Source organism: Rhamphochromis longiceps, linkage group LG8 (genome assembly GCF_057381845.1).
Source record: "Rhamphochromis longiceps isolate RC_006_pf linkage group LG8, R_longiceps_female_GT1.1, whole genome shotgun sequence".
Taxonomy (NCBI): domain Eukaryota; kingdom Metazoa; phylum Chordata; class Actinopteri; order Cichliformes; family Cichlidae; genus Rhamphochromis; species Rhamphochromis longiceps.
The window spans coordinates 5,654,717-5,666,607 of record NC_140564.1 but is presented as its reverse complement, the minus strand read 5'-3'; the positions used below and the strand labels follow the sequence as shown (position 1 = coordinate 5,666,607).

The 11,891-nt window shown below is 45.8% G+C and overlaps 1 protein-coding gene across 2 annotated transcripts in view; it reads right to left on the bottom strand.

Moving 5' to 3' along the window:
* Positions 1-1,353: 1,353 nt before the first annotated feature.
* The window catches only part of LOC146662982 (beta-1,3-N-acetylglucosaminyltransferase radical fringe-like), a 21,310-nt gene continuing 10,772 nt past the window's right edge, over positions 1,354-11,891 (bottom strand). For both annotated transcript variants that reach the window (XM_085415557.1, XM_085415556.1), the window contains 7 exons: positions 9,734-9,782; positions 4,858-4,960; positions 4,630-4,783; positions 4,403-4,488; positions 4,025-4,190; positions 3,203-3,288; positions 1,354-3,073 (listed from right to left, as the gene is read on the bottom strand). In XM_085415557.1, coding sequence (XP_085271683.1) covers positions 2,998-3,073; positions 3,203-3,288; positions 4,025-4,190; positions 4,403-4,488; positions 4,630-4,783; positions 4,858-4,960; positions 9,734-9,782 — 720 coding nt within the window. In that variant the 3' untranslated portion in view covers positions 1,354-2,997. The remainder of the gene's footprint in view (positions 3,074-3,202; positions 3,289-4,024; positions 4,191-4,402; positions 4,489-4,629; positions 4,784-4,857; positions 4,961-9,733; positions 9,783-11,891) is intronic.

Genomic DNA, 11,891 nt, shown 5'->3' with positions numbered 1-11,891 from the left:
TGAATATTTCCATGCATCGTCTCGGTTATGTGGTTTTCTCTTCAATAGATCAATGTGACAGAAACACTTAGGAATGCAGGAAAGCTTTATTGACAACAGAGCAGTGGCAGCTTTGACAAAAACACACTCACTCACTGACCTGCAGTGGGACTCGTGGTGTGGGGTTTGGTTTCTAGTCTTGTGCAAACAGGCTGGTGCTGTACACCACCAGCTTTCACCGGCAGAAGTGACTGAATATACAGATCAGAGTGGGCGGAGACAAAGAACCGGTTCATTCTCCTCTCTTTGAAAGACAGAGCAGTGGAAGTTCAGCAAAAATCTTCACACGAGAAACTCGACGGTGACACATCCCTGCACCGTGCTCACTGGTCAGGATGCTGTAAATGTGTAGAGTCGTCTAAAAGCAGAAGATGCTGCTGCTGGTCGGTGCTATGAAGCCTGATTTGGGGCTCCTGCAGCTAAAAGAATAAGCCTCGTATTACGCTGTGCTGACCACTGTGTGCTACTGACAGCAGGACCTGTTTGATAGAACAGGCTGCAGGAAGCAAACATCCACTGTAAGTGTAAGCTACAGCTTATTATTACTGAATCACTGCTGGTGTTTGTGAAAACAAAGTGCTGACCCTTGGACTTGACTGAAGCTCCAAACTACAACCAACATTATTCATTTCATGAACTGATGCTGAGGTTGGCTTTACTCCAGCCTGTGACCGCCCATCATTCCTGTGGAGCTAAAACTACAAGACATGCAAAGCAGGTTTACATAAAACCCAAAGAGTCCGCACGGACACTCCCCACGTCACCACAGCTGGTAACGTTGTAGGAGTGCCAGGAGCAAAGCAGCGCTCGGCCACAGACAGGAGGTCACATGTCTACTCGTATCAAACATTCATGTTGATCCAAGTTCATGTCTGTCACTAATATTTCATATGACCTCAGATCCTAATAGAATGAACATCCTGTTCTTGCATCGTGAGCGTACAAGTACATGATAGTACAGTGAGGTCCTTCCTGTGCGCACGTCTACATGTTGGACTCACAGCAAACACCAATCTTTCAATGACCCTGTTTAAAACTAAACTACAAAGCAGCAGAACGATGTTAGTGTCGCTTTTTACCACCATCTGCTCCTCTGCAGCAGTCCGTCTAATCACACAGAAACAGAAAACAGTAGGGGTGCAACGATACTCGTATGGATATTGAACCGTTCGATACAGAGCTTTCGGTTCGGTACGCATATGTATCGAACAATACAACATTTTTAATTTATTTGATCAACTTTCCTTCTGACGATGCTGTCTGTGTTGAGCGCTCAGTGGATCTGCGTTTGACAGTGCAGCCTAGGCGGAGTAGTCGAACGCAGATCCACTGAGCGCAGGGCAAGCTAGCGAGACAGAAGCTAAGCTCGTTGCAACATCAATCAATCAATCTTTATTTATAAAGCACTTTTCATACAGAAAAAATGTAGCACAAAGTGCTTTACATGGCAAATTGAACCTCCCCCACCCTCATTCAGATCTGGCGTTTGGAATTATTTTGGTTTTCATGTGACGTATGACCCTGAAGGTAAGCGAGTCATGGACTAAAGTAAAACAGTATGTTGGATGTGCCACGCAATGCTCAATTACATGGGTGGGAGCTAGTGTGTTAGCGCAGTTAGCTCGTTAACGTGTTGACGCCATCCAGCCCCACGCACGGGGCGATCCGCGGTAGCTCGTTAACGGAGATTTGCCGTGTTGTGGCGTTAACGTCATTTCAGATTAACGCTGACAGCACTAGTGGGAACACAACGAATATGACTGCACATTTACTCCGACAGCATCCTAGTGCAAAGACAAGTGGAAGCAGACAAAAACAACAAGCAGCATGCTACAAACTTTACCCGAGTCATTTAGACAGCCGTTAGCACAGGATTCTCCTTATGGGGACCTGATATGTTTAATATGCTGCTGAGAATATAGCCCAGAAGAAGCGGATAGTAGAGCTTTTATTTTGAAAGAGACATTTCTCTGTAATAAACTCTTTTCCAAAGATGAGTGATTCCTCGATCAGATAGATTTATTTTTTATCCCTTTGTTGTTTCAGCAACATTAAATTAATAACTGTACTTTTGAGTTAAAATATATATTTATAATTTTAATAAATGACAAATTAAAAAGGCGTGAACATTTTTTTGTATCGAAAAAATATCGAACCGTGAATTTTGTGTATCGTTGCAGCCCTAGAAAACAGGCGTCACAATAATAGACCTCATGCTTCTTCAGACCGCAGCTGAAACAGCCAACCAGCAATCTTCTACCTCCTTCAAACTGTTTTAATACTTTTTAAAAAGCTTTTAAACTCCAGTCAGGGATTTACCAAAGTAACAGGAACAGAGAGGTTTCCACATACATCTGTCATGTAAGAGCTGTTGACCTAAACTCGCCGAGCTCAGGGAGAAGAGAGGCTGCGTTTTACAGTCATGATTTTCCCCTCGGCTTTACCGTCGCCCTTTAAAAACAACTTTGGCTTTGTTGGCTTGAACGACGCACAACCTGCACACGCATGAAGCATTTGTACACCAGCTGTCCATCATTGTTAGCGTGACTTTAGCAACAGTCACAGTCACTCACAGATAATCGCCCCGCGGTTACCCGGAGCTCAACCAGGGTCACTGAGGGTCTCAGAGAGGCTTTCTAAGATCATCATGTGTCATCCAATCACGTTCATGTTCGGTGTAGATGCAAAAGTGAACGCCTCATTGTCGTCCTGAGCGCTGTTCTTGAACTTCACCTTTTCAGCTTCCGCTCGACCATAAAAAACATGCTACAAATATATGTTGAATTGAGAGAAGGTCGACTCTTAAAAGCGTGTTAGAAGTGGAGAAACTCTGCTCTGCAGGCCTGGATGGTCTTCAAACAGCTTCTTTGGCTTCAGTTTTTAAGGCTTCACTGTGTGTTTAATGAATATCAGAGAGAGTTCAGAGCGACTCTGCAGGATAAATGTTCACACTGGAATTCAGTTTCTGTGGCGCGGTTTGAGCTCTGGACACCACTCAGTGTCAGGATACAGAAGGCAGTGGACCGTCTTAAACCTGTGAACACAAAGAGTTCATTACAGGAAACCATCAACAATAATTAGAACAACTGTGATCGCAGCTCATACAGATGGTAAACGTAACCATGCTTCCTGATGTTCAGACACAGCGAGTGTCAGTGTTTACCTTGTGGGGTCCTCAGCCAGTGAAAACCCTCCAACCACACCGACTACATTTCTTCTGTTCTCAAACCCTCCGTAACTCAGAGTCACCTACAGCAAAACAATCATACAGTGTACAATAAATCAACATTTAATGGAGACTGACGTCACAGCTGCTGCCACTGAAAACCCCCCTTATGTGAAAATGACGGATTTTAGTGAATCTAAACAAATGTATACATTAAATACAAAAACATGTAGTTAGGGCTGGACCAGCTGACCCTGAATCCTCCCTTAGTTATGCTGCAATAGACGTAGACTGCTGGGGGATTCCCATGATGCACTGGGTGTTTCTTCTTCCCTCATGTGTTAACAGACCTCTCTGCATTGAATCATATCTGTTATTAACCTCTGTCTCTCTTCCACAGCATGTCTGTATCCTGTCTTCCTTCTCTCACCCCAACCAATCACAGCAGATGGCCCCGCCCCCCCTGAGCCTTGGTTGGGTTTTCTCTGTATGTATTATTGTAGGGTCTACCGTACAATATAAAGCACCTTGAGGCGACTGTTGTGATTTGGCGCTGTGTAAATAAAACTGAACTGAATTCTTTGTAAGGTTGTATTTCCTAAATGTTTCCTAAATGCATCAAGATATTAAACTATATTGGGATGAATCTGAGCTTCCGTTATCAAACTGAGTGGGTTGGTATCATCTCCCGCTCACCTTTAGTTCACACTGGTTTTGTGGGTCATTTTATAAAATCTGTTAACTGAACTACATTTAGAAGTTTTTCAGGTTTTGTTTCAGAGCTCTGTAAAACGCCGTCCCCGGCCACCTCTGGCTCACCTGCTCCAGCACAGTGTCAATGGGCAGCTTCTGCAGGTTCTCCAGGTGAGAGTGGAAAAGGTGCGTGTGTGTCAAAGCGACCTCCAACAGCGCCTCGATGATGTAGCCGATGGTACAGTCATCTGGAAGTCGGATCTTCTCTGCTGTGCTGATGAAATTCCCCAAACTGAAAACACAAGACAACAGTGTCCAAGCTGAGCTTTCTCAGGATCAACCATGCAGAAAATCAAGAGGACGTGTCACCCTCACAAGGGCTGCGCAGAGATTTGATGCGAGTTGAAAAGAGCATGCATATGTGTATAAATGTATATATTTTGCACCAGAATGTACAAAATATAAGAGCGTAGAAATCCTTTCAAAGCAGAGGCAGCATCCTACCTGGCCCACGGACTCATTTTCAGGGCCAGACCTCGACTGATACAGAAACCTGCTCCACCTGTAGCAAACCAGAACTTGACAGACACCTGAACCAGAAAGGAAAGAGCACATTAGCTAGCTCTTATTACATGTCGCCAACTTTCATGTCACAGGGGACTGTGGACAGCGTCGCCAAATTTCCCTTATTTGTGTGCGAGTGGAGCCATAAAAGCGGAAAGCTGACCCACCGAACCGTCACTCTTGACCCTCTCTGCAGCCTCTATAGGGTGATCCAGACTGGGCCGGCCCAGGTAGACGTCCTGGCTGTGGTGGTAAGACGAGAGCAGCTGCAGCAGGCTGGGCAGGATCACGTAGTTGTCATCATCCACGTGGCAGAACCACCTACGACGCAAACACACAGGGTCAGACGTGCAGGCTGAGTCAGAGCTAACTGCTCCATCCTTGCAATCACTCACTTCCTCTGAGACTCGATGAATTTATCGTACTCTACAGACATCTTGCAGCACAGAGCCTGTCGGGTGTGAGCTGCTGAGCAGTTAGTGTTGATGATGTTAGCTCCTGGTGAAGAGACAACAGAAAAGACTTTAACCTAAGATTTCTTAGAGCATCCCACTGCATCTCCATATGTAGACTGGATATAATGGCAGTAACTCTGCTTTGTTTCAGATCTGCATCGATCCATGTGGCTACAGCACATTATCTTTGTGATGAGACAGCATAAGGGTTTGAATAGACTCCTGCAGAGCTGTGTGCAAAATTCTAAGAGTTTTATAAACAGACAGTGAGTGAAGAAGAAGAAACACCCAGTGCATCATGGGAATCCCCAGCAGCATAACTAAGGGAGGATTCAGGGTCACCTGGTCCAGCCCTAACTATATGCTTTAGCAAAAAGGAAAGTTTGAAGCCTAATCTTGAAAGTAGAGATAGTGTCTGTCTCCTGAATCCAAACTGGAAGCTGGTTCCACAGAAGAGGGGCCTGAAAACTGAAGGCTCTGCCTCCCATTCTACTTTTAAATACTCTAGGAACAACAAGTAGGCCTGCAGAGCGAGAGCGAAGTGCTCTAATAGGCTGATATGGTACTACAAGGTCATTAAGATAAGATGGGGCCTGATTATTTAAGACCTTGTATGTGAGGAGCAGGATTTTGAATTCTGGATTTAACAGGAAGCCAAAACAGGAGAAATCTGCTCTCTCTTTCTAGTCCCTGTCAGGACTCGTGCTGCAGCATTTTCAAGGTTCAAGGTTCTTTATTATTTGTCACATGCATAGTTATACAAGTATAACACACAGTGAAATGTAGCCTGACACGCTCCTCGACATACATATACACACACACACACACACACACACACACACACACACATATAGTATATACACTGGGTGAATGTGCAGTAGTAGCAGCAAGCAGGTGAATTCTGTACATTAATATGAATAGACATCTGACTATTTTACAGGATAGACAATATAAACATATTTAAAATTAAAGGAATTGAAATGTACATTGTGCCTTGGTTTAGTGTCTGGAAGAGTCCTGTCTCAGTCAATTATAGATGATGTGAGAGGGCGGGTGTGTGTGTTTAGGGCACGGATGGCTTGGGGATAGAAGCTCCTCTTGAGTCTCTCTGTCCTTGCCCGGATGATGCTGAACCTTCTACCTGATTGCAGAAGTTGGAACAGTTTGTTGCCAGGATGGGACGGGTCCTTCAGTATCTGCGCTGCTCTAGTCCGGCATCTCCTGGTGTAGGTGTCCTGAAGCGGGGGGAGAGCAATCCTGCAGCAGCGTTCTGCTGTACGGATCACTCTCTGGAGAGCTTTTTGGTCCTTCACACAGCTGTTCCCGAACCACGATGCCATGTTCTGTGTGAGGATGCTCTCCACAGCGCCTGTATAGAAAATCCTGAGGATCTTTGGAGAGACCCTGAACTTCCTCAGTTGTCGTAGGTGATACAGGCGCTGCCTAGCCTTTTTGGTCTGGACCTGAATGTGGGCAGCCCATGTCAGGTCTGAGGAGATGTGGACACCAAGATACTTGAAGGACTGCACCCTCTCCACTGGAGCTCCATTGATGATAATGGGCTTGTAGTCTCTGTGCTGACCCCTTCTGAAGTCCACCACCAGCTCCTTGGTCTTGCTGACATTCAGCTGGAGGTGGTTGTCCTGGCACCACGATGCCAGATTCTTCACTTCATCCATGTAGGCTGCCTCATCGTTGTTGGAGATGGCACCCAACACCACTGTGTCGTCAGCAAACTTCACAATGGTGTTGGAGCCATGGGTGGCCACACAGTCTGAAGTGTAGAGGGAGTAGAGCAGTGGCGAGAGGACACATCCCTGAGGTGCTCCTGTGTTGATGGTGATGCTGTTGGAGAAGCACCTGCCCACCCTCACCACCTGAGTTCTGCCAGTGAGGAAGTCCAACACCCATGCACACAGACGGCTGTTAAGTCCCAGATCCCTCAGCTTTGTGAACAGTCTGCAGGGCACTATTGTGTTAAACGCTGAACTGTAATCAACAAACAGCATTCTCACATAGTTACCCTGTTTCTTGTCCACGTGGCTGAGAGTGGTGTGTAGGACGTGGGCGATGGCATCCTCTGTGGATCTGTTGGATCTGTAGGCAAACTGCAGCGGATCTGTGGTGTCTGGGATGGAGGAGGAGATGATGTTCTTCAGCAGCCTCTCAAACACCTTCATTACTACCGAGGTCAGTGCAACTGGCCGGTAATCATTCAGGGATGAGGGTTTGCTGTTCTTGGGCACAGGGATGATGGTGGATCTTTTGAAGCATGTGCGGACCACAGACTTCGCCAGGGACTCGTTGAAGATGTAAGTGAACACACCTGCTAGCTGGTCAGCACAGCAGCGCAGCAGACGGCCGGTATGCCGTCTGGCCCCGCCGCTTTCCTTGTGTTCACTCTCCTCAGTGCCGCTCGGACGTCATGCTCCGCGATGCTGGTCACCGGTCTCTCGCTGATGACGTCACTGTCCTCGGTAGTCAGGCGGTAGATAGCATTAGCCGCCTGGCTAACCTCGAAACGGGCGTAGAACCGATTCAGCTCGTTGGTGAATGCAGAGTCAGCGTTGATCGGCGCAGTGTCCCTGGCTTTGTAGTCCGTAATGGTGCGTAGTCCGTGCCACATACTCCGTGTGTCGCCCTGGTGGAAGCGGGACTCCACACGTTCCCGGTACCTGCGTTTGGCATCTCTCACCGCGCGCCGCACGCCGTATGAGGCTGCTATGTAGGCGCTCATATCGCCAGTGGTGAGACCCGCGTTGTAGGAGGCGGTCCTGGCGTTTACTGCAGTGCGGATCGATCTGTCCATCCACGGTTTCTGGTTTGGGAATGTGGTGACTCTCGCAGTGGGGATAATCTCCTCTGCTAGCATATTGACGAAGCATACTGCTACTTCCGTAAACTCGTTGTCGACTGCGCATGCTCTGAGCATGTCCCAGTCGACGTCGTTGAGTGCGTCCTGTAGCGTAGCTTCTGATTGGGCAGTCCACCGTTTTACCTCCCTCGTGGTCACGTCTTCCCTCCGTATGCTTTGTTTATACTGGGGAATGAGGAAGATGGCGTTGTGGTCAGACTTCCCAAAAGCCGGGTGTGAGACAGCTTTGTAGCCCTGCTTGTATGGCGTGTAGCAGTGATCCAAAATCCGATCCCCTCTCGTTGGACACGAGACATGCTGGTAAAAGTTTGGCATGACTTGTCTGAGGTTCGCTTTGTTAAAGTCTCCTGCTACAATGAGGGCTGCGCCCGGGTCCTTGTTTTGAAGCGAGCTCAGCACATCATGTAATTCGGACAAAGCCATACCTGTGTCCGCTTGGGGTGGGATGTAGACCGCCGTGGCGATGACTGAGGTGAACTCACAGGGCAGATAGAAAGGGCGGCACTTAATGCTCAGGAACTCCAGATGTGGCGAGCAGCCGCTGGAGAGAGTAGAAATGCTCCTGGCATCACAGCACTTTCTGTTTATCATGAAACACACTCCCCCACCTTTGGTTTTGTTCGACTCTCTCTCATTTTGGATTAGCTGAAGGCTTTTCAGGGAGTTTTTAGGACTTCCTGATAATAATGAATTACAGTCGTCCAGCCTGGAAGTAATAAATGCATGAACTAGTTTTTCAGTGTCACTCTGAGACAGGATATTTCTAACTTTAGAGATGTTGCACAAATGGAAGAAAGCAGTCTTACATATTTGTTTAATATGTGCATTGAAGGACATGTCCTGGTCAAAATGACTCCAAGGTTCCTCACAGCGTTACTGGAGGCCAAGGTAATGCCATCCAGAGTAAGAATCTGGTTAGATACCATATTTCTAAGATTTTCAGGGCCGAGTACAATAACCTCAGTTTGATCTGAATTAAGAAGCAGAAAGTTAGCGGCCATCCAGGTCTTTATGTCTTTAAGACATTCCTGCAGTTTAACTCATTGGTGCGTGTTATCTGGCTTCATGGACAGATAGAGCTGGGTGTCATCTGCATAGCAGTGTAAATGTATGCTATGTCTTCTAATGATGCTGCCTAAGGGAAGCATGTATAATGTAAACAGAATTGGTCCTAGCACTGAACCCTGTGGAACTCCATAATTAACCTCAGTGTGTGAAGAGGACTCTCCATTTACATGCACAAACTGGAGTCTATTAGATAGATATGATACAAACCACTAATTATTCAAATCAAATACCTACAACAGTGTACTCTAAGGGCTGTAATAAAATATTATGCTCAGTTTCTGTGCTGTGATGAGCTCTGGAACCTGACTGAAACTCTTCAAATAAGCCATTCCTCTGCAGATGATCTGTTAGCTGTGTTAATGTAGCAGATAAGCACAAACATAACTGTGTTGTAACAGGAAGTGATTGATCTATAACTGTCTTTATGTGATGCAATTTGTCTGACAGCACCATCATCGTGCATCTCAGTTCTAAATATTTCAAAGCTAACTGTCCACAGTGCTGACACGCTGGCAGGAGCTGGGCTTCTTTGCTTTGGGACACCCAGAAGTCAGGTTTCACTCACAGCACTGTGGACTCAGTCATCATTTTTCAGCCTACTTCAGTCTTTTTAAAGGTCTAATTTTTAACGTTGTAACAACAGCTTTTGTTTGTCCAAATGGTATCAAAAAATACTGCTGAACATCAACAGTTTCAAATATTGCATTCTCATTATCAGGATGAGTGTACACACGCTGTGAGAAAGGTCAGTACTGCACAAACAGCAGTGCACAGTCTCCACTGTGTCAGTACAACATGTGATCACACTGCTGCAGCAGTCTGAGGGACATTTTGGTTGTCATCCTTTTTCCCTGTAAAACTGGTTCCTCTTACCAGTCCTCATTTGCAGCTCCTTGTCATCACCATCAGTGAAAATGAAAGTCTGAAACAAACAAGGAAACGCTGTCAGAGTTGTGCAAGTGCACAATTACACAAGCTAATGCTCTGCAGTGAGGATGCAGTGAAGAACAGCTTCGCTCCTTTGTTTGCTCTCCTTGATCAAGACGAGCATTTGCAAGAGGAAGAGCAGAGATGGAGAGCAAGTAAGAAAGACCGCTTCATTTACTTTAGAAACACACGGTCACCAGCTGCACCGACTCTTTATTTCAAATTATTTGTGCTACATTCATCAGCTGACTCCTCACTCTACACTGGGACTGATTACATCGTTCCTTTAATGTAAAATAAATGTAGCACATCCACCCCTCCCCTTTACAGCTGCAGGTCCAACCCAACCACCTCTTCCAGCACTTCAGGAGACACACTGAGATGGTCCCAGCACACGCTGGAGAGACGATATCTCCAGCGTGTGCTGGGTCTGTGCCATGGTCTCACTGGGAGGAGGACTTGGCCCCAGTCACCTCATCTAAGGGTCATTTCAGGCATCCTACATTCCCAAACCATGTACAGCTCCGGCCTCAATCATTTCTCTCCTTTCTTAACCTCCTTTATACTGTATGATTACACAGGTCTGCAACCAAAACACTGCACAGGATTTCCTGACTGTTTCTTATAGATTGTTACTCACTGAAACCAGGAAAATATTTTAAAAATTACATATATTACACCTCTTTGCTTAGGCTGCTGCCCCCGCGACCCGGCCTCGGATAAAGCGGATGAAGATGGATGGATCTGGTCAGATTCTCTTGCAAAACTCATGTTTTTAGTTTCATTAAGCAAAATTTCCTTTTTTACTCTGGAATCCTATACTTGAGTCAAAAACATATCCAATAAGGATTTCTTACATTAATTTAATATTTCTAAGATATTTCTAAGACTCTTGAGAAATAAAAGTAGAAAACGTGAGGCACTGAGGGGCTTCAGCAGGCGGGCGGGTGCGGTGGGTTTGGTGGTGTGAGAAGCTCAGAATAGTGATTTATTTTCACCGCTGTTGGGCTTTTTTTAATGTAAATAACTGCACGTGATGGAGGGAAGTGGAGTTTTTGGATTCAGCACCCTGAAAAACATAAATTGACCAAAAACATCCAAGCAGCTGAAAAATGTGTTGTTTTTTTGCAGATCTGTGTGATTTCTCTGATGATTAGTTAAATGGAAGGACTGCATGTGACAGGAGCTTCAGTGAGGAGCAGCCTTCAGTTTCACAGGCACATTTACAGTTTTTTCTGATTGCTTAAGCACATTTTTTGTAACTATTGGCTAATTTTGCAAAACTCTTCACACAAATAAGAAAACCTGTCACCCAATAATCAAAACATTGTAGTTCTCTTGCAAAAGCAAACACAGCTAGATTAACTCTTCACACCTTCGTAAAAATGGTGTTTCCGTATCAAACAGTACACACAAGCCATCATCTACTAAGCACACAATGCGCCAACTGCACACTGATGGTATGAATACAAAACACATCTGGCTTTTGCTTTCTCTGTGCACAAGGTAGGCTATGTCAGTTTGAGCTCATACTGCTGTCATAGATCCATAAGCATAGAGGGATCCAAACTTCAAGTACTGCTGTTTATTCAAACACATCAAAACAAACACAAGTGTTTATTTCCAAGTATAGGATTATTTGCAATCGCCATAATGACTCTATGGGTTACTTGGTCTGCAGTGAACATGCTTCCTCTGCCCCAGCATCTGGTCATCTAGCAGTTCTGTAAAGTAACAATTTCAGTATTTTTACATCAATGGTATTGGTGTGTTTCTCATTGGCATATGGCAGTGCTACAGATCTTTGTGCGGAGTGACTGTTCTCACCGATTCTCATTTCAAGATGTCCTTATGGTGCTTGCTACAGTGTAGCGGCTCGAGTTAGGCTGGACCCGTTGGCCAGCTACCCTCAGGGTCATTCCACGGTTGATTACATGGTCCACTATTGTAGCTCTGATGTCATCAGCAATTCTATTTCTTACTCTTCCTACCCTTCCTCTCCCCCCTCCTCATCTTCCTCTCCCCCCTCCTCATCTCCCTCTCCTCCTTATCCTTGTCGTCCTCTTCATCCTACTTCTTCACCTCCACGTCCTCTTCCTCGGCC